The sequence below is a fragment of the Ursus arctos genome, unplaced genomic scaffold, assembly GCF_023065955.2.
Source record: "Ursus arctos isolate Adak ecotype North America unplaced genomic scaffold, UrsArc2.0 scaffold_20, whole genome shotgun sequence".
In the NCBI taxonomy this organism is placed as follows: domain Eukaryota; kingdom Metazoa; phylum Chordata; class Mammalia; order Carnivora; family Ursidae; genus Ursus; species Ursus arctos.
The window spans coordinates 5995683-6018882 of NW_026622875.1; the positions used below are offsets into that span (position 1 = coordinate 5995683).

Here is a 23200-nt window from a genome sequence, read left to right on the forward strand (position 1 = left end):
GAGAAATGGAAGGAAATAACAGAAGAAAAAAATATGAACATGATATTGCTGATGATGAAAAAAAGGTCATTCAATTACCAATAAATATAAAAAATCTGGGTGGAGAGTCAAGGCTATCAGTAGAATGTACAGATACAAGTGGCAATTATTAAGAAATCTGATATACAAAACTGGATAGAGGGAAACTGGTTAACTCTTTTGCTTCCAGTAAGCTTTGCTTTAACTTCGTATCAGTTACAGGCAGCTAAAAAATATTTTACAAGTACTTTTAAAAAACCATCAACCTGGAGCTGAACAAACGCTGATTGAGTTCATTCCTATCACCTGAGTATTTCGTGGCCCTAAACCATCATCTTTCGAATTATATAAACTTTCTGGAGAAAATACCACCAAAGTAGGGAAAAATGGGAGTAACCTAAAATGACACACACGTTGAAAAATAGGGCAGGTGGGGACAATAAGATGAGGTTCAGTATGTGCAGGAATGGAAACAGAGAAAGACAAGTGATAAAGACTGGTGAGAGAACATGCTTGACATAATTTAACACATATATAAGGAAAATAACATTCCCAAAGTAAAGTGGTAGCCAAAAACTCAACAAAGGAAAGAAACAAACCAAGAGCATCTGAAACAATGCGGGCTCTTACAGATCTGGTGAAGTTTGGCCAAGTGACGGAGCATGGTTATTACAAGTGTCCTGGACCTGACAGGAAGAATTAGTGATGGCTCAGTTCTACACATTTAAATGGGAAACTAAGACACATCATATGGAGAACATAAAAACTCAAACATCTCTCCTTTCCCTGATGTCCACTTTTCTATTCCTTGTTCTCGCCCACATTCTGACGAAGCCTGATGTCCTAGTGGAGACTATTTCGTGGGCTGCTACTGAACTCCACAAATACTTTTCTTTCTAGTTTTTTCTTGGTTTTGTTATTTTCCCCTTTGGGAGGCTTACAATCAACTACTCACTTAAGGCTCCTACCTGCGCTTGTGGGTGAGCTGCACAGAGATCTTCTCTCCCCTATCTTTCTGAGCCCAGGCTCGACCTCATGGCCTGACAGTCAACAGATGGACTTTATGCAAGTGACCTGCGGAAGGTGAGCCCGAACCCTCCCTGCTCCCCTCTCTGCCTCCCAGAACTCAAGCGGCTCCTTGCAAAGAGCTCAAGGGCCAGTCATCCTCTGGCCCCATGACAGGGAAGAACTGCGTGGCTCAGTGGCGGAAAGGAGGCTGGACAGACAGGAAAACGAGCAAGGGTGGAAAATATCGTCGACCCAGGGAGAGAGCACTGTTCTGTTGGTAGAAATACAGTGATGAGCTGAAGTCTGCATGGAAGAAAACAATTTTATAATTGTCTGAAAATGCTGGTTTAACAAAAGAAAAAGAGAAACAAACAATAAAATAAAAACTCTGATCAAGTGCTAAGAAGTAGAATCTACTTCCAGACTTGGACAAGCCTGGGCTGAGGACGTGGGGGGAAGTTGAATGAAGGTGTTTAATCTCCATAGACCTATTTCTGCCTTTGAAAACGGTGAGGGTTTGATGAGATGACCTCTTGGATCCTTTCTATCTTTAAAATCCTATTACTTTTCTATTAAAAATGTTCAATTTCATAATTGACACTTGAATTTCTACAGAAGTTATATGCAGAGTAATCTCCTGGTCACTGACAGTATAAAGCATCATCTATCCCACCTAACAGGTCAAGGAACCAAAAGCAGTTAAAGAAAGCATTTGCAAAAGCCCTTTTTGTTAAAGTACTTGGGACTGAATCTCAAAAGTAAGAAAACAAGACCATTCATGTCTTCAGGGGCAAAAGGTCTAGGAGTAAAAACAAATTTTTATTTTTAAATGCAAATGTAATGTCACAGAGTTTAGATAAGCTTTTAAGAAAGAACCTGGAATTATGATTACTAGTGCTTGGGTAGATAAGAGACATACCCATGAAAAGATAGTTGAGAATATCAATTGACACATCACTGAAAGAGCCTGGAGGCTGAGTCAGAAATTGACAGGTCTGGTCTGAGTTTTGTCAGGTCTGAGACTTCAGGTAAATCCCTAGATCTTGCTGGGCCTCAGTATTATCATCTTTGAAATGGAAACAAGGACTGCCCTGTGCACATTTTAGGTGTTTAAGAATGGAGTGTGATAACATGAAAACACTTAAAACTAGAAAGTCTTTTTTCAAAACCTAAGTATGCAGAAGTGGTACACAAGGAGAATAAAAAGTTCAGAAGAGCGAGATGGTCAGGTAGCTTCCCGGAGAGCTTTCCGGATTCAGGGCCTGAATCAGAGCAGGATCGCAGGGCAGGACTGCTCCGTGGAGATGCAAGTGCTGGGCAGTTCTGTGAACAGTAGCCTCTGGACCCGCTCCGAAGCAAAGGGCTCACGCTGGGCCTTCCAGAGTGAAGTAACAAGGAATGCCAGCCAAAGGATCTGGAGTTGAAAGTGTGGCAGAGCCAGAAAAGGATGGAGGAAGGTGACAGCGTGTCAGCGGTAAGATGTTCAAAGAGCTCCATGAATGTGTGATGAGAATGTCCACATCTGTCTTTCAGAAGCGCACCCTGAAATTTTTCCTTAGGACATTTAAAAGGACCGCTGTGTGCAAACCAGTTGGTGGGCAAAGATCTCCTTTAGTCCACCTACAACACTTCCAGAAGTTTCGCTATAGGATGAACCATGTGATGGCAGTTTACATACACACATAGCCCCGGAACGTGTAGTGCACCTGCGCACATTTTTTTTTTAACTCAACCAAATACTTCTTTAAAGTCGTGAGTACATCCTAATGGACAGAGCAGCCTTTGCAGCTCTTAAACAAGTATCAGCATGAATTAGAAACACAGGCAAGGACGGCACGAAACATTTCAAGGTAAAAGGTTGAAGCACAGAGTACATTTAGTCACGGTAGTTTCTGGTTATGATTAAAAAAAAAAACAGATTTAACAATGTCATGTAGCACTCTCTAATAGGGATAAGAGAGAGTTGCACGCCGCACAAAATATTTCCACTGCTGTGCCCCGGGCTGCCAAAGCACGTGACTTATTAAACTTACAAATTTTACAGTATTTTGTAGGAGTAATAAAGTCCTCTTAATTCAGTCTATAAAAATGGGAATTCCTATAATTTAAACATAGCCCAAGTAACTGCAGAAACAAGCTACTCAGCCATTCAAGCTACGTCAGTGGAATCGTTGATGGGGAAGGAGGACCTGGGCTGGAAGGCTTATGGAATAATACATTGAAAACAACCTGTAATTACTACCATTCCAGCAAGAAATGTAGGCAATTTAAGTTTGCTACTAGTTAATAGTAGCAACAAATGAAAGGACAAATTATTTTCAAGTACTTAGGAAAAAACTTCATCAGGAGAATTTGCTTTCAATTAACACATCGGTTAAAATTATTCTTATCTTCTCATTAAAAGAGGAAATGCACCTGTCACAGGCACTAAAAATAATAAAACCATAATTAAAATGTGTTGGGTCTACAACTAGAACTCTTCTTTAATTTAAAAATGGGTATTTTCGAACAATGGGTGTAACGACTGCGGTTGGGTGTAAGATGTGATCCAGGTACTCTCTCACTGTTTTAAGAGAGAGGGAAACAATCACCCCAGTCACCTGAAGAGAGATGTTTTGCAAGTCCCCAAAGACACAGATGGAACAGAGCAACCAGTGGGAGAGGAAGCCAAGGTTACACCGAGGACATGAATAATCATGGTGACAGAAGCATAAAAGGGTGCAGCTTCTTTGGAAAACAGGCAACCCCTAGAGCTGCCTACCATATGACTGAATCCTTCTACTCCTAGGTATTTACCCAAGAGAAAGGAAAGAATATGTTCCTACAAATGAATGTTCACAGCACCCTCATTAGTAATAGACAGAAACTAGAAACAACTCGAATGTCCATCAACAGGGAAATAGGGTATGTCCATAAAACGAAACACTACATAGCAACAGAAAGTAGTGAGCTATTGCTCTACCCAATAACATGGACGAATCACAAAATAATTACATGCTGAGTGAAAGAAGCCAGACAAAAACTGAGCACATATTATACATTCGACTTACGTTCATTTTAGGAAAAACAAGCTAACCTACAGTGATAGAAATAAGACCAGTGGTTGCCAAGGGACAGGATGGGGAGATTGCAAAGGGGTGTGTGGATACTTTTTGGGGCGCAAGATATGTTCATGATCTTAATTTTGGTGACGGTTTCACAAGCGTACACGTGTGTCAAAACCGATCAGATTGCACACTGCAAAGGTGTGCAGTGGATTGTCAACTCTACCTCAACAGTTAATTTTTTTTGTTAAAGAATCAAAAGTGGGAAAAGAGGGAGAAAGAAGAGGGTGAGTTTCCATAGACGTAATAGGCTCAACTTGGAGGACCACAGACCCTGAGGAGAGAAAACCTCACAGAAAGATGATTGAGAGAAAGAGATGAAATAATTGTCCATTTAGGAAGAGGGGTACCTTGAGGTAATGGGTGCCCCCACCCTACTTGGCCATGTGGAGGGGAGCCCTTAAGTAGGGAGAAGAGTGATCTGGAGACAAAGTTAGATCCAGGAGAAGCACATGAAAAGAAAGCGGACTGTTTGGGTCTGCGCTGAGAAGAGGGAAACTGGGTTTCCCTAGGATTGCCCAAGCTAGTTTACCAGTCATAGTGGGCAGGGAAATGAGAATTTAGGGTGAATACAAATATCAGGAAGCAGGTCTCTGTTAAACTTGCCACAGCTGGTTCTAGATCTGACATCAAAAGCACCAATCCCCAGTATCTTTCTTTACTCCGTAACTGTGTGTGGCCCTTGATGTGTGATGAAGGCCCAGGGCAGGACTGTGAGAAACAGGTGGATACCAGAGGAACAGGGGCTGGCCAGCCGGGAGGGGGTGCTTCTGGGAACAGTTCTGGTTGCTGGGTTGAAGGGCTCCCCCTCCTCATGTGTATGTGTTGGGCATTTGTGCCAAGCAGGAGGGAGCTACTGGGATAAGGCAGTGAAAAAAAGAAATCTTGCTGCCCTCAAGGCTCCATCAAGGAGGAGGTTGGGCCACCTGAGGCCAGGCAAGTTTGTCAAGCAGGACAGCAGGATGGAAGGTCACCAAAGTGTTCCTTCAGGACATCCTCTGGCACCTCAGAGCCCTGACTCCAAAGACAGTTCCTGGCATCATTCAAGCCCATCCTCTTCGGCTGACACTAAGGGAGAGATTAGCTGCTTAAATATTTTCACAAAAACAAAAGGTCAGCCCTAAGATTTAAATCCCACCTAAATGTCGTATGTTTTTAAATTTGCCTCTAAATTTTCCCTAGGTTAGGAATGGCTGATGGTCAACACAATTTTGAGATCTCATCCTTCCTTTTGAGGTCTTGCTGCAGCCATCATTCCATCAAAACAAACCGAAACTAAACCATGCCTGTGAGAAGAGACACAGAAATAATGAGATTTTGATTATTTCTTAATTTACTTAAGTCCTTAATATTTACCAGGAAAGCATAAGAGGGGACTTGTCATTAGGAAACCTAGGGAGGTGGGAACCTCTTTCCTTCTCTTTTACTTCAAATTGTTTTTAGTCTTAAAATAAGAAAAAAAAAAAAACTTAGTCTTGTGTAAGAAGAAAGCTTTCTCTTGGTTACTTCGTGGGCCCTTAAGCAAATCACTTAACTTCAATGGGCCTCAATTTTCTCAGCTGTTAGATGAGGGGGTTGGCTTAACTCTGGGGCATGTGGGCCTAATAAACCATTCATTCATTCATTGAGAACCTACTGAACCATTCATTCATTGAGAACCTACTGAACCAGGCACGATCACAGGCACTAGGCTACAGCAATTAAAAGAGAAGCAAGAGCTCTATACTACAACTTGATTCTAGAGAGACCAAACTGAAGGGGAACCAAACAAGATAATGTCAGGTAGTGATAAGCACTAAGAAAATACACCGGAATGCCTTACTTTACCTGGGAGAAGGTGGTCAGGGCTGTGAGAGCTGAGTAGCCTGGAAGGATGGGAAGGAACTGGCTACTTGATTCCCAATAGAGGCAACCCTACTGGGGGTTTTCTGCCAGGTGGGAAAAGCTTATTTGGTTCTTTTCATAGGTAAAGGAAACTATACCCCTCTTTTTCATTTTATATCTTTCCTCCCAGTAATCTGTATTAATTCCATTTATATACACTTTTTATTTTCATTTTTACTTTTTTAAAGATTATTTATTTATTTGACAGAGAGAGTGAGAGAGAGAGGGAGGACAAACACAGGGAGCAGCAGAGGGAGAGGGAGAAGCAGGCTCCCCCCCTCAGCAGGGAGCAGGATGTGGGGCTGGATCCCAGGATCCTGGGAACTACCTGAGCCAAGGCAGACTCTTAACTGACTCTTAACCAACTGAGCCACCCGGGTGCCCCATATACACAACTTTTTAAAGAGGAGCCAAATTATTTGATTTGAACAACTTCTTCTAGATAGGCTTTCTTTTCTATAGGACTCCTTTATTATCGTCAAGTTCTGTCCTCATAGTTATAAATTCTCCCACTTATTCCAGGCAGGAGTAAACAGGATTTAAGTCAGTGTAATTTTTCAAATTTTATGATAACCCACAATGAGAAATGTTTTACATCATGACCCAGTGTATAAAACCAAAAGTTTTTAAAACCAAGCTTATTGTAACTACCTGCAATGGATAGCAGTATATTCTATTTTATTTCATTTCTTTTTTAAATGCTAGATGATTTCATCGATAACTTACAGTACGAAAAACACTATTCTAAACCGACACTGGCTAGTAATTTTGTTATTAACAAGCCAAAAAATGGTAAAATTGATTAAACAACCTCAAAGGCTCTCCCCTCTCCCTTTTCTCTGTATACACACTTGCTTTAAAGAAATGGGTTCCAAATTTCTCTGTGTAACTTGTGGAGGAAATGCCCAAGGGGACATTTTCAGGGGGACTGGGGTGGAGGGAGGGCAGCCCAAATATGCAAATTGCTCAACAGGTGAGGAGACACCTTTGGTTTCCAAGATTGCCCACGAAGGAAAGATTCATGATGTCTTCACAATAACAATGAGGCTGTGGGTATATGTGTGTTGGGGGAAGGGACACGGTTAAGTAATTCATTAAATTTTAAGTTCCTAGAGGGGAGTCAGTCTGCACCCTTACCTTTCCTCACCATAATTCAAGTCTCACATGGACAGACACATAACCGCAGCTCGGAGAATCAGACCTTGCATTTAGCACATAACACACAGGTGCTCAGTCACATTTTTTTAAAATAACTTTTAATAACGGAGCTCACTGTCATCATCAAATCCTAACTTCGCGTGTACACCAATTATTATATTCTCCTGGCATGTAAAAATGTCATGCAATAGTAAATGAAATGTGTTTATCTTCAAGTCATTGTTTAAGTCCAAGGAGCTTAATCACGTATTTTTCTCAAGCACTAAGTGGGAAAGGGATGTTTTCCATTGCAAGGTATTAGAGAGAGGATTGGCTGGAATGGAAAGATTCCACGTCTGCTAGTGGCCATGGTAAACAGGTGGGATTAAAATGAGTGTGTTAATTTAATAGGTAGTTTCTCAAGGGACACTAACCAGTGGGCTCTGTTAGCCAAGAGCTCTGTCTGATAGAAACTGTGCCAATTTCTCTGGGAACCGCGGTTACTGTCCTCACCCCCCAAAGTCAGAAGTGCATGCACCCAATTTCCAGTAGCCCAGGGCGCTGGAGCCGAAAAATTACACCTGCAAGCCAGCCTTCTCCCACACTGCTGCACGGCTGCCACACACAGAAAGCAGCGCAGTGCAACTGTGTGCCCTTCGGCCCCATTTAGGGACATCATTAACGATTTCAAATTACAACTGTTGCTTTATCTCACAACAGTGATAAACAGCGGAGCTACATTCACGATGTTTTTCTTTTAAGTCATTTACTCGCTCCCCTCTCAGGGGCAAGAAAGATGTTGAGACAAGTGCGAACCTGCCAGAGCGTCTTATTATAGATGCAGCCCTGCTTCTCTCGCTCTCTGTTCCACTTCAGCACCCCTCCCTCTAGGGGTTTCCTGAACCCAAGCAGCAGCCTCCGGTAAGGAACTGTAAGGGGCTCCTTTTCAAAACAAGCAGGGATTCACCAGAGAGGCTGAGACGACAGAGGCAACAACCACTCCCTCATCCTAGCAGGTCGTCACCCCACTCCCCAGGTCAAGAACGGGTCGGCCTTCAGAAAGGAACAAAGTCTTAGAGGAGGGCCGTCACCCATTCAAATTCAGGAGCATCCGCTTAAACGCGAGATGTGACAAACCCTGCTGCCATACCGGAGGTGTGGGCAGGCGAATGTGAGCGTGTGCACGGGGACAGCCTATATATAGGCGAGACAGGAGTGGTAACGAAGGGAGACCCACCACGGTCGACAAAGCCACAACTATGACGACTTGAAATACCACCCGCAGGGCACTGGCTTCGGTGCCAAGATCTCCCCGGATTTATTTTCAGGCAAGTGACTCACAACCTCGTCTCCATAAGTAATTCCATTAAAATGAGTCGCCGGTTCCACTAACCCGACTTTCCGCTGCCCTCTGGCCGCCCCTCCCTCCTCTCCGCCCAGCGGGCAAACCCAGACAGCTCCCAGACTGAGCAACCGTACCCCAGGGGAGCAGAAGGCAGGCTCTTAGGCCCGGCCCCCACCCTCGGGGAAGGATGAATGGGGCCGGAGGCGGGTGGGAGCGCCAGGAGGGAGCGTGCAGGCGGTGCGCGGGGTGTGTACGCGTGTGTGCGCGCGTGGGCACGCACCCCGGCCAACTTACGGAGGTGGAGTTGGTCCTTGCTTGGCCCTGGTTCCGCACCTCCTGCTCCCGGAACTGCAGTCCAGCCAGATGCTTCTCCAGTGCCTCCCAGTCCATAGGGGGCACCGGGGGCTCCTCCGGGACGCACGTCCCGCCGTCGGTGGGCTGAAGGCAGAGGACCCCAGCTGCCGGGCCCCGGCCGCCGCGTCGGCCCCGCGTCGGCTGGGGCTTCTGGACCGCCCGGCGGGAGCCCCGTGAACCGCTGGGCCGGCCGGCCACCACCACCACGTTGCCATTGTGCCTGAGGTCCTGGGGGTCGTGCGGGTGGAGGTTGCCGTTGGGCACGGGAGGCGGCATGACAGTGGTGGCGCCCTTGCCCCCGCCGCCGCGGGTCCTGGCGCTCACGTCCCCCGGCTCCCGGGCCGGACAGCGGTCATCCCGGTACCCCCGTTCGTCGCGCTCGTCTTCCTCTTCCTCCTCCTCCCCGTCCTCCTCCGGCGCCCACTCATCAATCACCTTCTTCTGGTAGACCGGGAAGGGCTCCTCATAGTCCTCCAGGGCAGACACCAAGTCCAGACTGCCCCCCGGCGACGACGAGGATTTGCACTCGGAGCAAGGGGTCACTTTGGTGGAGTTGGACTGCGAACTGGCGCGGCTGCTGCTGCTGCTGCTGCCGGCGTCACTGCCTAGATCCATCCCATCCTCTCGGTAATCCTGGGGGAGGAGGAGGGGAGGAGGCAGAGAGTGAGCTGCCGGGCCGAGCATGCTCCGGCCCCCGGCCGCCCGCCGCCAGCACCCCGGCCCAGTGCCCCGCGCCCGCCTAGCCGGAGATGCGCCCCCCAAGGAGGCCTGGGAACCGGAGCCGGCACCAGCCTGAGGCTTCCCTTAGCCCACCCCCCCTCACCATACTTCCTCTCAGTAACTAACCCTCAAATTAGCAAAGGGGGTGCCCAGCCATCAGCGCGGACACTTTCCATAAGAGGGGCCCCGGGGCGCGCATGGACTTTGTTGTAACCATTTTGCGCCGGGCGCGCCCCTGCACCCCGCCCCAAGAATTCTCCGAGAACCAGACACTTTCCCAGGGAATTATAATTCCCTGGGGGCGGGACCGAGAAGAGGGTGGGCGGCTACTGAATTCGCACCTCATTCCGGGCGCCGAGACCACCCCCACCCGGCCCCGCCTCGCCCCGCCCCCGCCGGTGGCGGGGAGCAGGGCTCTGCTGTCTAGCTGAGCTTTACTTTCTAAGGAACCGCAGGCAGCTCGGAGGTCTCACTCCCGCCTCCGCGCCTCCCTGACCGGCCCCTCCTCGGCTCGCCGGAAGGCTTGGGGTGGGGGGCGCTCTCAGCTTGTGCCGGGGAAGATGGCTCTCGCCGCCCCCAAAGGTGTGCGGGGCCGGGGCGCGGCGGCAGTAGCTGCAGGCGCCGCCGCCGCCCTGGGGGAGGGAGGACGCGCCCTCCCCGCGGCGGAGCCGGTCCCGCCACCGAGCATGCCCAGAGGCTGCCGGGCGCGGCGTAGTCCGCTCTCCCGGTTTTCGCGGCAGCAGGCTGGGGCGGGAGGCCGGGCGGGGATGGGGTTGGAAAGGTCGGGAAAAGGCCGAGGGAAGGGGGCACGGGGCGTTAGGGATGTCGACCCGGCCAATTAACAGGGGCGGCCCCTGGGGAGGGGTGGTGGATTTTAACCCGCAGACGCACTAATATTTTCTGGGCGCGTCTCAAGCCCTCTTTCCGGGGCTCGTTATCCACCCTAAGCCTCCCTGTACCCCAAAGCGGGCGTGGCGCATCCTAACCCACGCGGAAGTCCCCGAGTGATCCGGTGAAGGACCTCCCCCCCCACACACGCGCACAGACACTAGCCCATGTGGGAGCCCGAAGTGACGTGTGCTCAGTGGTCATGCACCATCATTTCCCTTCCACCTTCCTCGGCCACTTCCTCTCCCTCCACCGCCCAGCTCCAGTCGCCTTGCTGGCTCCTCTTCCAAGTTCAGGCTGTGGGCGGAACCTGTTGCTTTAGCTCACGCTTCCTTCCCCCTCCCGGCCGCACGCTGAGGATGACCTCAGAGAGGTGTGTGTATGGGGAATGGAGGGGTTAAGTGTAAGATGGAACTGATAACCTGGAATTTTGGAGGAGGATCTGTTCCAAAGGTTCAGGCGAACCTCTAAGGGCCCCTTTGGCCACCTCCTTAAAGGAGACCTTAAAGGAGGGGAAGAGGTGGGTATCCGGTGACCTGCTCCTGGCACGTGCACTGGCTCTACGCCCTCAAATTTTCTGGAAACCGAGTCAAAGAAACATATGCTGGCGTTTTCAGAATACACACTGGTTCCCTGAGTTTGGCAGCTCGTCTAATTAGGAACAAGGTTCGACGAAGTGAAAGATACCAACACTTGAAAAACACAGATGGGTCATAGAACACCTTTTCAGGATTAAGAATTTCCTGTGAACCACCCAGTTCTGACTTGTAAGAACTGGTAAACTAAAGAAATGCCCTCTTCTCTCGTGCTCATGAAAAGCAACACTTGGAACTTAAATGTTCTCTCACACAGGCACAAAACTCTGAGGTGATTGATGTGGGAACTAGTTGGGGGAGGGGAAATCCTTTCACATTGTATGCTTGTATCAAATAACCATGGCACACGCTCTAAATATTTACAATTTTATATGTCAATTATACCTCAATAAAGCTAAAAAATTTCAAAAAGACAAAAAAACCAAAATCAAAAACCAGCACTTAATTTTACAACAGAGTGGGGAGAGCCAGTTTCCCTGAACTTCCAGATTTGGGCTGTTACTAATTATTCCTAGTAAATTCAAGCCTGGATCAGGCCACTGCCCTGGCATTGCACCCTCCAGATGGAGGAACAGGGGAATGCTTGGAATTCTTTAGCAGGGAGTGGCTGCCACCCTGACATTTCTTCTAGGTCCTAATTGGGACTTGGTGCAGGACCCTCTGTTTAAGTGACTTCAGTGAAGTGTGACTCTTTCCCGTCCTAGGTAGGCCTGAGCTGGGAAGATAAAGTAATCTTTTAACTTGTCTGGAAGCAGCAATCCTATGAATACAGGGAAAGGGGCCATTGGTCTGGCCCCTTGACAGCTCTTCTGTAAAACAGGGCTGATTATAATTTAAAATGTCTTTTATGGTAACATCTGTAAACAGCCTGCCTTGTGCTCCAAATATGGTTCGATTTTGAGGTTGCTGTGAAGCACTGGGTCAGCTGGCTGCCCCCCTGTGGGATGGAGGTGATCCTGAGAGTGTTCAGAGATGTGGGTAGGAAACCTTGTGTGTTGGGCACTAGATAGCTGCTTTTCAAATCACTCTGTGACTTGGCAAGGTTTGGGTCAGGAAGAGCTCCTTGCTCTGTGGCAGGACACGGGCAGACAGATAAGTACTGGTCAGCTGGGGATGATGAAGAAGAGCTGTGGTCTCAGTCCCGATTTTGAAACATTAGGACCTCCTTAGCCACCCACCCAGACTCCCGCCTGGGCTCCGACTCATCCCTCTGCTGCCCAGATGGTCTGTGTTCGGGGAATGCAAAATAAGGCCTTAGAAAAACATTTGGCAAGGTAAATCCACGGCCAAAAATGCATGGCATTTCAAAGCCAAACAGAAACCTCTTCGAATTATATGTCCTTTTAAATTATTTTCTGACCAGATATTCTGGATCAGATGGGAAAGTACCAGGTTTCCTTTTTTTCTTTCCTTTTCATGCAAGGTGCCTGGCTAGCCCAGTTTCCATGCTGTTTCCAGCTTTCCATCTCCTGCCAAGAACTGTCCCATTTTGGAACAGGAGGCCCTGCCAATTCCTAGGCCGGCGACAGTCTACAGATATGTCCAGCAGGATGGAGAGATGATTTGGAAAGTGATTGAAAGGCCCTGTCTTCCTGTTTATAGGACTGTTTTCTCAGGTTAGAAGCTTGGGGCTTATAGACTTAGATTTGTGCCCTGCAGTCTTTGTACATTAGACATTAGAGATGTGAGTCAAGTGGGTGTCACCAGCACCTTCTGCCATCAATCACCAAGTCCTGTCCCTCTCGAATACTCACTGCTCCCACCCCAGTCTAGACCACTCTGTACTGAAATTACTGAACGGTCTTCCTACTACCTGTGCCCATTGTCTGCAGGCAGCCAGAGTGCCTTTCTGAAATGCAAATCTGAGCCAGTCTCTCCTGGCTTTCTCAAAACCTCCTCATTGCTCCTAAAGGAACTGCTTCCTGTCCGACCTCCCCCACCTTCTTTTGGCAAATTTCTCATTATCCTTTAAGTCTAGGCTTAAATGTCACTTCCTTCTGGAAGGCTTCCTGATTCTCTATGCCCCCCAAAAGGGATCAGGTATGTTGCCCATGTTCCTGAGACACTCACCGCACTCATTACACACGCTGTATTGAGGTTGCTGCTTAATCTCTGCTAGACTCAAGAAAACCATTTTATGTCAAGACCCAGGCCCCACATACATATAAAAATATGTGAAAGTTTCCTAAAACCCTTGTTTTGTAAAATCCTATCCTAATTCATTAAAAACAAAATCGGCCCACACGTCACCATTGACTTTTTAACCCTTAAATCGATCAGGGCTCCTACTGTGAAAAAATACTCTAAATTCTGTGACAGGAGGAGCTATTTCTATTTTGTTCACGGTAACTGGAATGGACTAGAAGCTTCGTCCGTATTTGTTGCTGGAATTATTAATAATAACACTGAATTCATTTAATTCTCCAAAACTCTTATGAAGAAACTAGTATCCCCATTTATAGGTATGGATGCTGAAAATAGTAAGGCTCAGTAAGTTGCCTAATGTCTAAAAGCGGGAAAGCTAGGATTTGGACCCACGTAGCTTGGCTTCAGAATCTTGGCTCTTAGTCACTCAGTGAAAGGCTCCATGCCCTTCGGCCTGTATGCATATGGATCGATTTACCAAGCAAAGTGCCAGGAAGGGTCTCCTTCTAGCAACTGCAAAGGAGTCCTCAGTCTCCTGCCCTGCAGAGGCTCCTTGGGCAGTATTTATGTCTGTGCGGAGCAGAAGGCAGCTGGCAAGAGCAGCTGCTCTCGTCTGCTCACATGCGCCCCACCTCCTCGCCTGTCACCAAGTTCGGCAATGTGCAGCAAGTTGGGAGCCTTCCTCGTGTAAAGGCAGAGCACAGACACCTCAGAAAAGGAAATTTCACATCGTTATGAGCTACATGCTTTAAGTTCCCCCCGAAACAAATCCTTTAAGAAGGTAGCCATCATAAGATTGGGATTTTCATTTTTGTCTTGAATAGAAAACCAGAATAATACTCAAAGGGTAGGGATGAGAGCATGTTTCTCAGAGGCCAGTGCTATTTATAGAATTTTAATCTGTCAGGGCAACATGTGAGAAAAGACATGACTGAACTATTTAAATCATAAGGAGCGTAGATAGCTGGGAGAAAGGTTTATTTACAAAATTTCCAGACTGATTCAGAAATGATTGCCCCTCACGCTGAACCTTCTCTAAGTTGTGGCATTTAGAGTAATAAAGAAATAGCTGGCAAAGAGGTTGTATTTCATCTTTATTACATGAATTACATGCAAGTCACATGCAGTACACAGATGCTCTCCCATTTCATCACCTGAATTTAACTACACGGGAATACTTAACAGCACCGTGGGGCCAAGTGTCCTGGATATAGAACATCTGGGCTTAGTTTCCAGCCTGGTCTCTAACCAACTTTGGGACCTCAGTTTCCTGACGATGGGGCTAGACAGCACGACCCCGGTGTTAAGCAAATAGGAAGATTTAATTGAACAAATGAATAAGTGAATGAATGAACACGCTTCTTCTACCCTAAAGACCCTTAGGATTTCATCCTAGATACTACGGGAAATATGGTATAGAAATATCTCTCAATGGTTTCATCACCTTCCCTGTTGGGAGATAAGAAATTGGTTTCTCCACTAATTCAAAACCAAGGTCTACATCTCCATTAGGCAGGTGGAATGCACCGGTATTTCTCCTGTAGAGCCAATGGTTGACTTAACTTTTAGTCTGTATGGGTAGGTAGTTTGGAGATGGATCCTATATTCACTGAAAGTAATTTTTTTCTTTCTTTCATTTACAGAACTCTATCTTAATGGAAAACATCTCTTTAAAATACATTAACATCTTAAATGTTTTGATTCTCTAGAAAACCATGAGAGTGCACTTCTTTCCTGCATTTTCCTCCATAAAATTGAAATGGCAAAATCTAGGCAACCTCAGCCCTTAAAAGATAGCTCCAATGACCTATTTTCTAAACCTGAAACCAGGACACTTGGCTTGAGAGATACTACAGTGCTTACAAAAAGTAGGTGAATGTATGAAATGAAGATTACTCTAAAAAGTCGATAGGCATTGGTGAATAAGGCAACTCTGACTGCAGCATGGGACGGCGTCTTTCTTTATCAGGGAAAAGTCACACAGAGGTGTCAGTCAGGACCTCAACATATGGCCACACAGATTGTGCCCTGTCCGGTGCCAGGAGGATTGTGATCTGCACCACAGGAGACTGCCAGGAGGGACCATTTGGCACGTTTTGCCTAGGTGGTGATGTAAATGGCGCCCCCTAGGGTTAGGCAGTGCACAAGCTGCGCAACAGTACGCAGAGGCTCTATTGGAAGGAAATTGGTTTTCTGTTGACGAGACTGGAAGAGGAAGGCTGCTATTCTTTTCCTGATAAAGTCATACCTCAGATTGGATGGCACTGACAAAAATTCAACTTATTTAAACTCTCGTCTTTGTTCTTCCAAAAGTTCTCTGTCATCATATTCTATTCTGCTTAAGTTCCTGGCAATTCTTGAAAATGCACGTCTGTAAGCAACTCTGAATTTAATTTTTGGGCTTCATCGAAGGGCCTACGTTACATAAAAGGACATTTAGGAAAAGCTAGGGAAGTTTGCAGACTCACTGAGTGAGCTCAGGGAAGCATTACAGGTGCTAGGCGCTGAAACCATGGGCGTAGGCCCCCAGGACGAGCTAAACTGCCTCCGCAACTGTGGGCCTTGTGCTTTGACGTGCGAGGCTTGTCAAAGAGAAACACGCTCACAGGATGCTCTAGGAAGTAAAAACTCTGTTCTGGTCACTTCTCGACATCACTTTGGAAGTGTTATCAAATCAGAAAATAACTGCTGGCACCGTCAGCGCCGTGCGAGCAGGAGGAATGCATCTGAACGTGAAGAAGGAGGCGGCTTGGCGGAGCCGGAGGGAGCTCTTCCAAGAGCCTGGGCTCTGCCTCTGACTAGCTCGGCGTGTGTGGGCAAGGCAGCCCTTGCAGCTCTTTCGGCCACCGGCCTAATCAGGAAAGGAGAGTTGCATGAAATTGTCAGACGTCTGGAGGGTTAGGCAGGCGAGGTAAACGAAGTAGCAGCGTGGGGACAGGGAGTTCCAGAGTAAGTCACTGAGTCACTGGACAGCACAGCACAAAGGCGTCCACAGTAAAATTCAGAACGAAAAGCATTTTTATCTTTAATTTATCCCTGGATCACCGCTTGGACCTCTGCTCTCAGCTCTAGATGCCCAGAGTTCTAAGACTACATGAAAATGGAAGAGTTAGGGAAACCATCATCCTGGCTTGTATAGGATGGTCCTGCTTTATACCTGTTGTCTTGGCATAAGTATGAACAGCACCTTTCTTCACTCTCAAAAGTGTCCCAGTTTAAATGATAAATTATATGATCACTCAAGGTAAGGGGGAATATGAAAAATGTGCATATTCACTAGTAATCAAAGAAATGCAATTTCAATAATAATGAGGTAACATATTGCCTATAAAATATTTTAAAATTATTTAAAACTATAATACTCAGTGTCAGAATGTGTATGATCAAACAAACAGTTATATACTATTGGTGAGCTTATAAGTTGTTTGATACCAACTTTCTGGAATACTATTTGATAATATTCTTTGATAAATGTCTTCCCAAAGTTTATACCCCATAACCCACTAAAAACGCAAGTGTTTATTGAGCACCTATTACATGCGAGGCACTGGGAGATACTGTGGTGAAAAGAGAGGAACACTACTTGCCCACAAGGAAACATCAATCTAGTGGAGAAACAGACATTACAAGAGAAAAAAAGATACACAATTTAGATTACAATTTGTCATAAGTATCCCAAAGTAGACTCATAGGATGCTGAGAGAGCATGTAAATAGTATGCGTGTTGGGGGACGCATCAGAAACAGGACCGGTCAGCTGAAGAGGGAGGGTGTTCAGGGCAGAAGAAACCCCCTACGCAAAGCTTTTCAGGCTGGAAGAAGCTTACCTCCATCGAGTAGCTGCAAGGAAACCACTAGGTCAAAGCAAGAGGGTAAGGGGAGAAGTGGCAAGAGAAGGGGTTGCCATTAAGATCTTCATCCTAACAGCCACTTAAGGACTGTAAAAGCAGATAGACAGTTTTAAAAATGTTCTCCTTGGCAGAGCATTAAGGGAGCGGACAGAGCAGGACCAGAGTGGATGTAAAGAGACCCACTAGGAAGCAAATATGTAGTCCAGGGAGGAGATAAATGTGGCTTAGGTGGGGGTAGTGGAGATGGAGAGAAATAGAAATATTAAAGATATATTTAGATGAGAGAATTAACAAGACCTGGTGACTGAATAGATGGAGGTGGTGAGGGAGAGAGAGGTCACCGATAGTTTCCAGCTTCGTATCATAAGCAATTGAGTGGGAAGGTGATGTTCCTTTACTGAAATGGGCAATAAGGAAGGAGGTGTGGAAGGGAGCAGAAGGGGGGAGATACTGAATTCTTTTTGGACATTTTCTAGGTGAGATGGTAAAAGACATACAAGTGGAGATGACAAGTAGATATCTGGATATGTGCGTCTGGAGCTTAGAAGAGAGATCTGGGGCTGGAGATGTAAATATGGGAGATTGTGTATTTGAAAGCTTGGGTACAGGTGACACCCTCTGCAGACAGAGAGAATGAGAAGAGAAGGCCAAGTTTCTAGCCCCAAGGAACTCCATCATTTATAGAGCTAGAAGAAGAACGAGTTTGTAAGAGAGACAAGGAACAGAATGGGGGGGGGGGAGGAGACAATAGTTACTCTTTTAAAAATCTAGCCTAAGGACACAGAGCTGAGGATCTAGATTTATGCGTAAAGACTCTCATTGTGGCATTTACAATAGTGAAAAATTAGCTTCAACCTAAATGTCAAAAAATGGTAAGATGTTTAAATAAATTGTGACACATTCATTCTGTGGAATAAATGCAGTCAAATAAGATGCTTTTGAAAATTATAACATTAAATGAGTAAAAGAGGATATACTATCATACATACAACGTGATCCATATTTTGAAAAATTAAATGTTTACACGCCTAGAAAAAGATGTAGCCACATGTTAACGGTGGTTAATGACAGATGTTAATATTGCAGGTGATTTTCTACCTTTGTATCTATTTGGATTTTTAAATTTCTTTACAATACTCACAAAATGGGTAGTAATATTTTTATGAAACAAAAAAAATTATCATATTTATTTTACTTAAAAGGAATGGTTCTAAATTTGTTGAAGAATTCCATTAAAAACAATTGTTCAGGGGTGCCTGGGTGGCAGTCAGTTAAGCCTCCCACTCTTGGTTTTAGCTCAGGTCATGATCTCAGGGTCATGAAATCTAGCTGGGGGTGGGACACTGCACTCAGCTCCATATCTGCTTGAGTTTCTCTCTCCCTCTCCCTCTGCTCTTCACCTCTCCGCCCCCCTGCCACTCTCTCTCACTCTAAAATAAATAAATAAATCTTTAAAAATTGTTCAGATGAGCTAGAATTTATTTGTATAAATTCTGTGATGATTCCTTTTATAGGGGCGCCTGGGTGGCTCAGTCATTAAGCGTCTGCCTTCGGCTCAGGGCGTGATCCCGGAGTCCTGGGATCGAGCCCCACATCAGGCTCCACCACTATGAGCCTGCTTCTTCCTCTCCCACTCCCTCTGATTGTGTTCCCTCTCTCACTGGCTGTCTCTCTCTGTCAAATAAACAAATAAAATCTTAAAAAAAAAAAAAGAAAAAAAGAGTCCTTTTAAAAAATAAGTAATTTTCTGGTTCCATAAATCACTTATTAGTTTGAAGTTTTTGACTGTCAGATTTTATTTCAAAATACAGATTGGGTCAGCACACTTCTGAAAAAAAGTTCGGGGTTTTAATGGACTGAAGCAGGGGTCAGCAAAATTTTCTGTAAAGGGCTAAATAGTAAATATTTTTGGCTTTGTGGGTCATATAGTCTGCTGCTTTTTTTAAAGCAACCCTTTATTTATTTATTTATTTATTTATTTATTTATTTATTTATTTATTTATTTTAAAGATTTTATTTTATTTATTTGACAGAGAGAGAGACAGCCAGCGAGAGAGGGAACACAAGCAGGGGGAGTGGGAGAGGAAGAAGCAGGCTCCCAGCGGAGGAGCCCGATGTGGGGCTTGATCCCAGGACTCTGGGATCACACCCTGAGCTGAAGGCAGACACTTAGCTTAAGGACTGCACTACCCAGGCGCCCCGAAAGCAACCGTTTAAAAATGTAAACATTCTTAGCTCTTAGGTCATATAAGAACAGGCTGCAGGCTGGATCTGGCCCACAACCCATAGTTTGCTGACCTCTGGACTAAAGGATGAATGCACAAGAACAATGCATGATACATTTTCATTAAAAGCTAACATAATATTGGGACTATAGCTAGGTGCGTCTTCAATTGTTAGAGTACTAGAACCAGTTTGGGTTCATTTTCAACACGAAGCAGAATAAGTGGGAAAGATCTAAAAAAACAACACTTTTTTAAAATTTATGTATCTTTAGTAGAAAATCGATCCTATGCAAATATGCCAAGAAGTTGGTATTTTTCACCTACAAAGTCAAAGCTAAAGGAAAATTTATTTATTTGTAAAATGAAAAATTTTTCATATTTCTTCTGCAATCTTAGATGGTATTATGAGGAGAGTGTTGTTGTTACATACAAGAATCTATTCACTTGTTCTATTCACAGCCTATTCACTATGCCACAAACCTGGGGGCCGTCCTTGTTCCCCTCTTCCTGGCCCCTCCGCCTCCAGCACCAAATGTACTTAGTGCTCTTAGTGCTCCAAGCAGGTCCCTGTTCCTGGTCACCACACCTACGCCCCCGCCGATGTGAGTATTGGCTACAAAGGCTCACAGCTATCCTCTATGGAGCAGTTTATCCATCCGCCTTCATCAAGCCAAGCATACCATCTGATCCACATCCTGCTTGGCATTTCCCCTTCCCTATCCTGCTTCTCTCACTTGCTTATAGATTTCTCTCTGAATAAATCACCTGCATCCAAATCCCTCTCTCGGCTCCGCGTCTAGAGAACCTGACCTAAGACACCAAATCTTAGCGAATCTATTTCCTAAATATATTTTACTTTCTGACCACTATATCTGCTTGGAGAAAGGGTACTGGACCACATTACACTTATAATTGTATTCCAATCTATGAATAAATTTCAAAATTTAGTGTATGATGTCAGTAACTTTTTGAATATGAGGAAATAGTTCTTATAAAATTCTGTATCAATGATCTGATAAAAACACCCGTAAGGATAAACAAAGAACTTGGAAGAGGTTTAGCTTTCAGTTGACATTACTATATAGAATTATTGCTAATATTATCAGTACCAGTGAGTGGAAACAGCTGCATCTCCAATACTATCAATTTTGCTAATTGTTACTGCTTATATTTTTAAAATTACACTAATAACTAATAGCCTATAAATAATCTTCTATAATAAGACCTTTCCTTTTTATTATTCTATAATAGGTTCATTGATGCTTAGTATGATGTGACTATTTGCTGACTCTGAAGAATACCTTTATTAGGATATGCATATGTGTTCAATTTATCTTCTAAATTACAGCTACATTAAAACCTTCAAAATTAGGTTTGCAAAAACAGTCTCTGTACAAGCAGTGGAGCCTGAATGACTTGTGACCTCCTGCTCGATTGCATTCTGGCTAATGATTCACAATAACCTTCAAGAATAAGCACCAAGTAAATCAGAGGGTTTTGCATGGCTGGTAGGGAAATGGTCACATAGTGCCCAGCAGTGAGGGCTGGACCTCGTGCAGGGTGGGAGCCGGAAGCACCATGAACACAAATCCACGGCAACAGTCAGGGAGCTGATGTGCGAAAGCAGAGCATTTTTCCAAGAGAACATTCGCAGTTTTTCCCAACCTCATCTGAAATGATTCTCTCTTCACTTCCATTCTGGAAGTAGGAAATTAGCCACTTCTGTATTTTGTCAATGAAATACAATTTGCTTCAAGTCATTCATAATTATAACTGGTAAATTTATTATGAAAAACAAAGCAGACCATTCTGGAGTTTAATAATCACTGAAACGGTTTCATGTTTAGTCAGCCATTATTAGTAAATAAATTACTCAGCAAGAGAGGCTAAAATGCTCTTTTCTCCTCCTTCATGGAGAATTGGTTAAAAACAAAACAAACAAAATAGAAACCTCTCAGTACGCTGTAATTTAAATAAAGGCAAATCTAGATTATTTCAATACCTGTAATGAGTCTATTTCTTAGGAATTTCTTTTCACTCTCATAGAATGACTTCGGTGAGTTATAGCCACATTCCTCAACCTGAGCAGAGGCGTAATTGCCCAAATCCCTCTCCCATGCTCAGTGGAGGAGACAGGCTCTCCCTTAGGAGCGCACAGTGCTGGAGAGCAGGGGGGGCTGGCCTGAGCTCGCAGGTGGGGTCAACAGGCAGTATCTGGTTCTCTGCAGTCAGACCAAGTCACAATCACTAGGTTGCCACCTCAAGAACTTTGCCATGCTATAGTCCACCTCTACTCCTATTTACATAATATTTTTCTTTAAATCAATTCATTTTTAAATCCAGTCAAAAGAGAAACTTCATATCATTATGATAAATGGAATATAACTATTATCTTGTAAAATAAGTACATATGCTGCATTTTATCAATTTTAAGCCACTTTCAAAAATAATCAGCAACATGTCTATTCTTAGCAGCACATAAAATAATGTGTTTTACATATCAATGATATGTTAGGTTTGATGGAATATTGTAAATCCTATAAAAACAATGTTATTAAACTTGTAAAAATGAAAAGTAAGAGTGCCAAACAAAAAAACAGAGTAAGTCAAATTGACATATAAAATGTATGGCTGAAAATAAGTTTCTTATTGAGAGGAATGGCACGTTTTGATCCAAATAGCTAGATATCCTAACTGATGGTTTCAGACAAAGCTGAGGATCCACATCAATGAGACAAATCTGTTAGCTTCTGTGTTAACACACACTAAAAATCGGAACTTGCATGAGGATGTGGTTGGACAGCTCAACAGATACTTAACTATTTCATCTGTAAAATATAACACATTTAAGAGTACATATACTCTGCTACTTCAGGAAGTGACATTTCGGTACATCACTGAATAACAAACAGAGGTGCTTGTGGAATTCAGTGTTTGGGACTCCCTTCCTATTGGTGTTACTCCTGGCTATCCATACTTCTAATGGGCATGGTCGAGGGTTCAGCTACTGAGGGCTTGGAACATTGATGGTTATGTTTGAGCACCTTGCCTCTGGTCTGTGAGGTCCAGTAAAGTTGATTACCATGGCACTACCTATATTTGTTTCATCCCAAGCAATATTGTCTGTGAAATCACAGGTAATATGTGCTCGTTTCCCCCTCCTCAAATATACAGGAATATAAATACAAGACTATCAAAAGACACTTGGCCGAGTATCTCCTAAAAATTATTGTGTATCACACTCTGGGAAACAGTCACCTGGAAGAAGCACCAAATAGGAAGGACTCAGCAGAAACAGGGACAACTGAGTTACAGCTAGAACCAGATGGGTCAAGTGGGTTAAAAAGGGCAGTTAGGAGGCAAAGACTGGAAGGACTGCCCAGGACCAAGAGTTTTGACCCAGACCCCTGGAGAAGGCCGTTGGGTAGGGAGATGCTACCTTAAGGAGATAACAGCATTCATTTATCCATTCCTCTGCTCACTCAATTACTCATTCATTCAAATACCTACTATGTGCCAGGGACTGGGTTAGACTTTGGAGAGAAAGAGTTGAAAGAGGTCAAAGAGCTTACAGTTTAGAAAAGAAAGAAAGAATATCCATGATTTCAGTTGGGTTTCAAAGTATTTGGGTGGGCTCGGTCAAAGAGTACTATGAAAAAAGATACTGGAGGGAGCATTTAATCCAATGTGGACAGCTCAGGAAAGCTTCCCAAGGAGAGATGCTCAAATTGAGTTCTGAGCAAACAAAAATTGCATAAGTTCCCCAGGGGCCAACTGATGAAAGGACAGTCCAATCTCAGGGAATAGTATGGTCAAAAGTTTGGAGGTATAAGAAAGCATGGTCTATTACTTACAAATAAAAGAAATTTGGTGTAACGAGAAAAGACAGTGTGAATATGTGCAAGAGAATAGTAGAGAAAAGGCTA

General features: G+C 44.7%; 1 protein-coding gene across 4 annotated transcripts in view; it reads right to left on the minus strand.

The window, feature by feature from the left end:
- The window catches only part of SCHIP1 (schwannomin interacting protein 1), a 144443-nt gene that overhangs the window by 108712 nt on the left and 12531 nt on the right, over window positions 1–23200 (minus strand). Inside the window, exons 1-2 of one of the 4 annotated variants that reach the window (XM_057316101.1) lie at window positions 10009–10197; window positions 8791–9483 (exon numbers count right to left, since the gene is read on the minus strand). In XM_057316101.1, coding sequence (XP_057172084.1) covers window positions 8791–9465 — 675 coding nt within the window. In that variant the 5' untranslated portion in view covers window positions 9466–9483; window positions 10009–10197. Of the gene's footprint in view, window positions 1–8790; window positions 9484–9696; window positions 9861–10008; window positions 10198–23200 lie in introns of those variants that run through there. The other 3 variants (XM_057316100.1, XM_026497381.4, XM_057316102.1) reach the window with 3 other exon arrangements.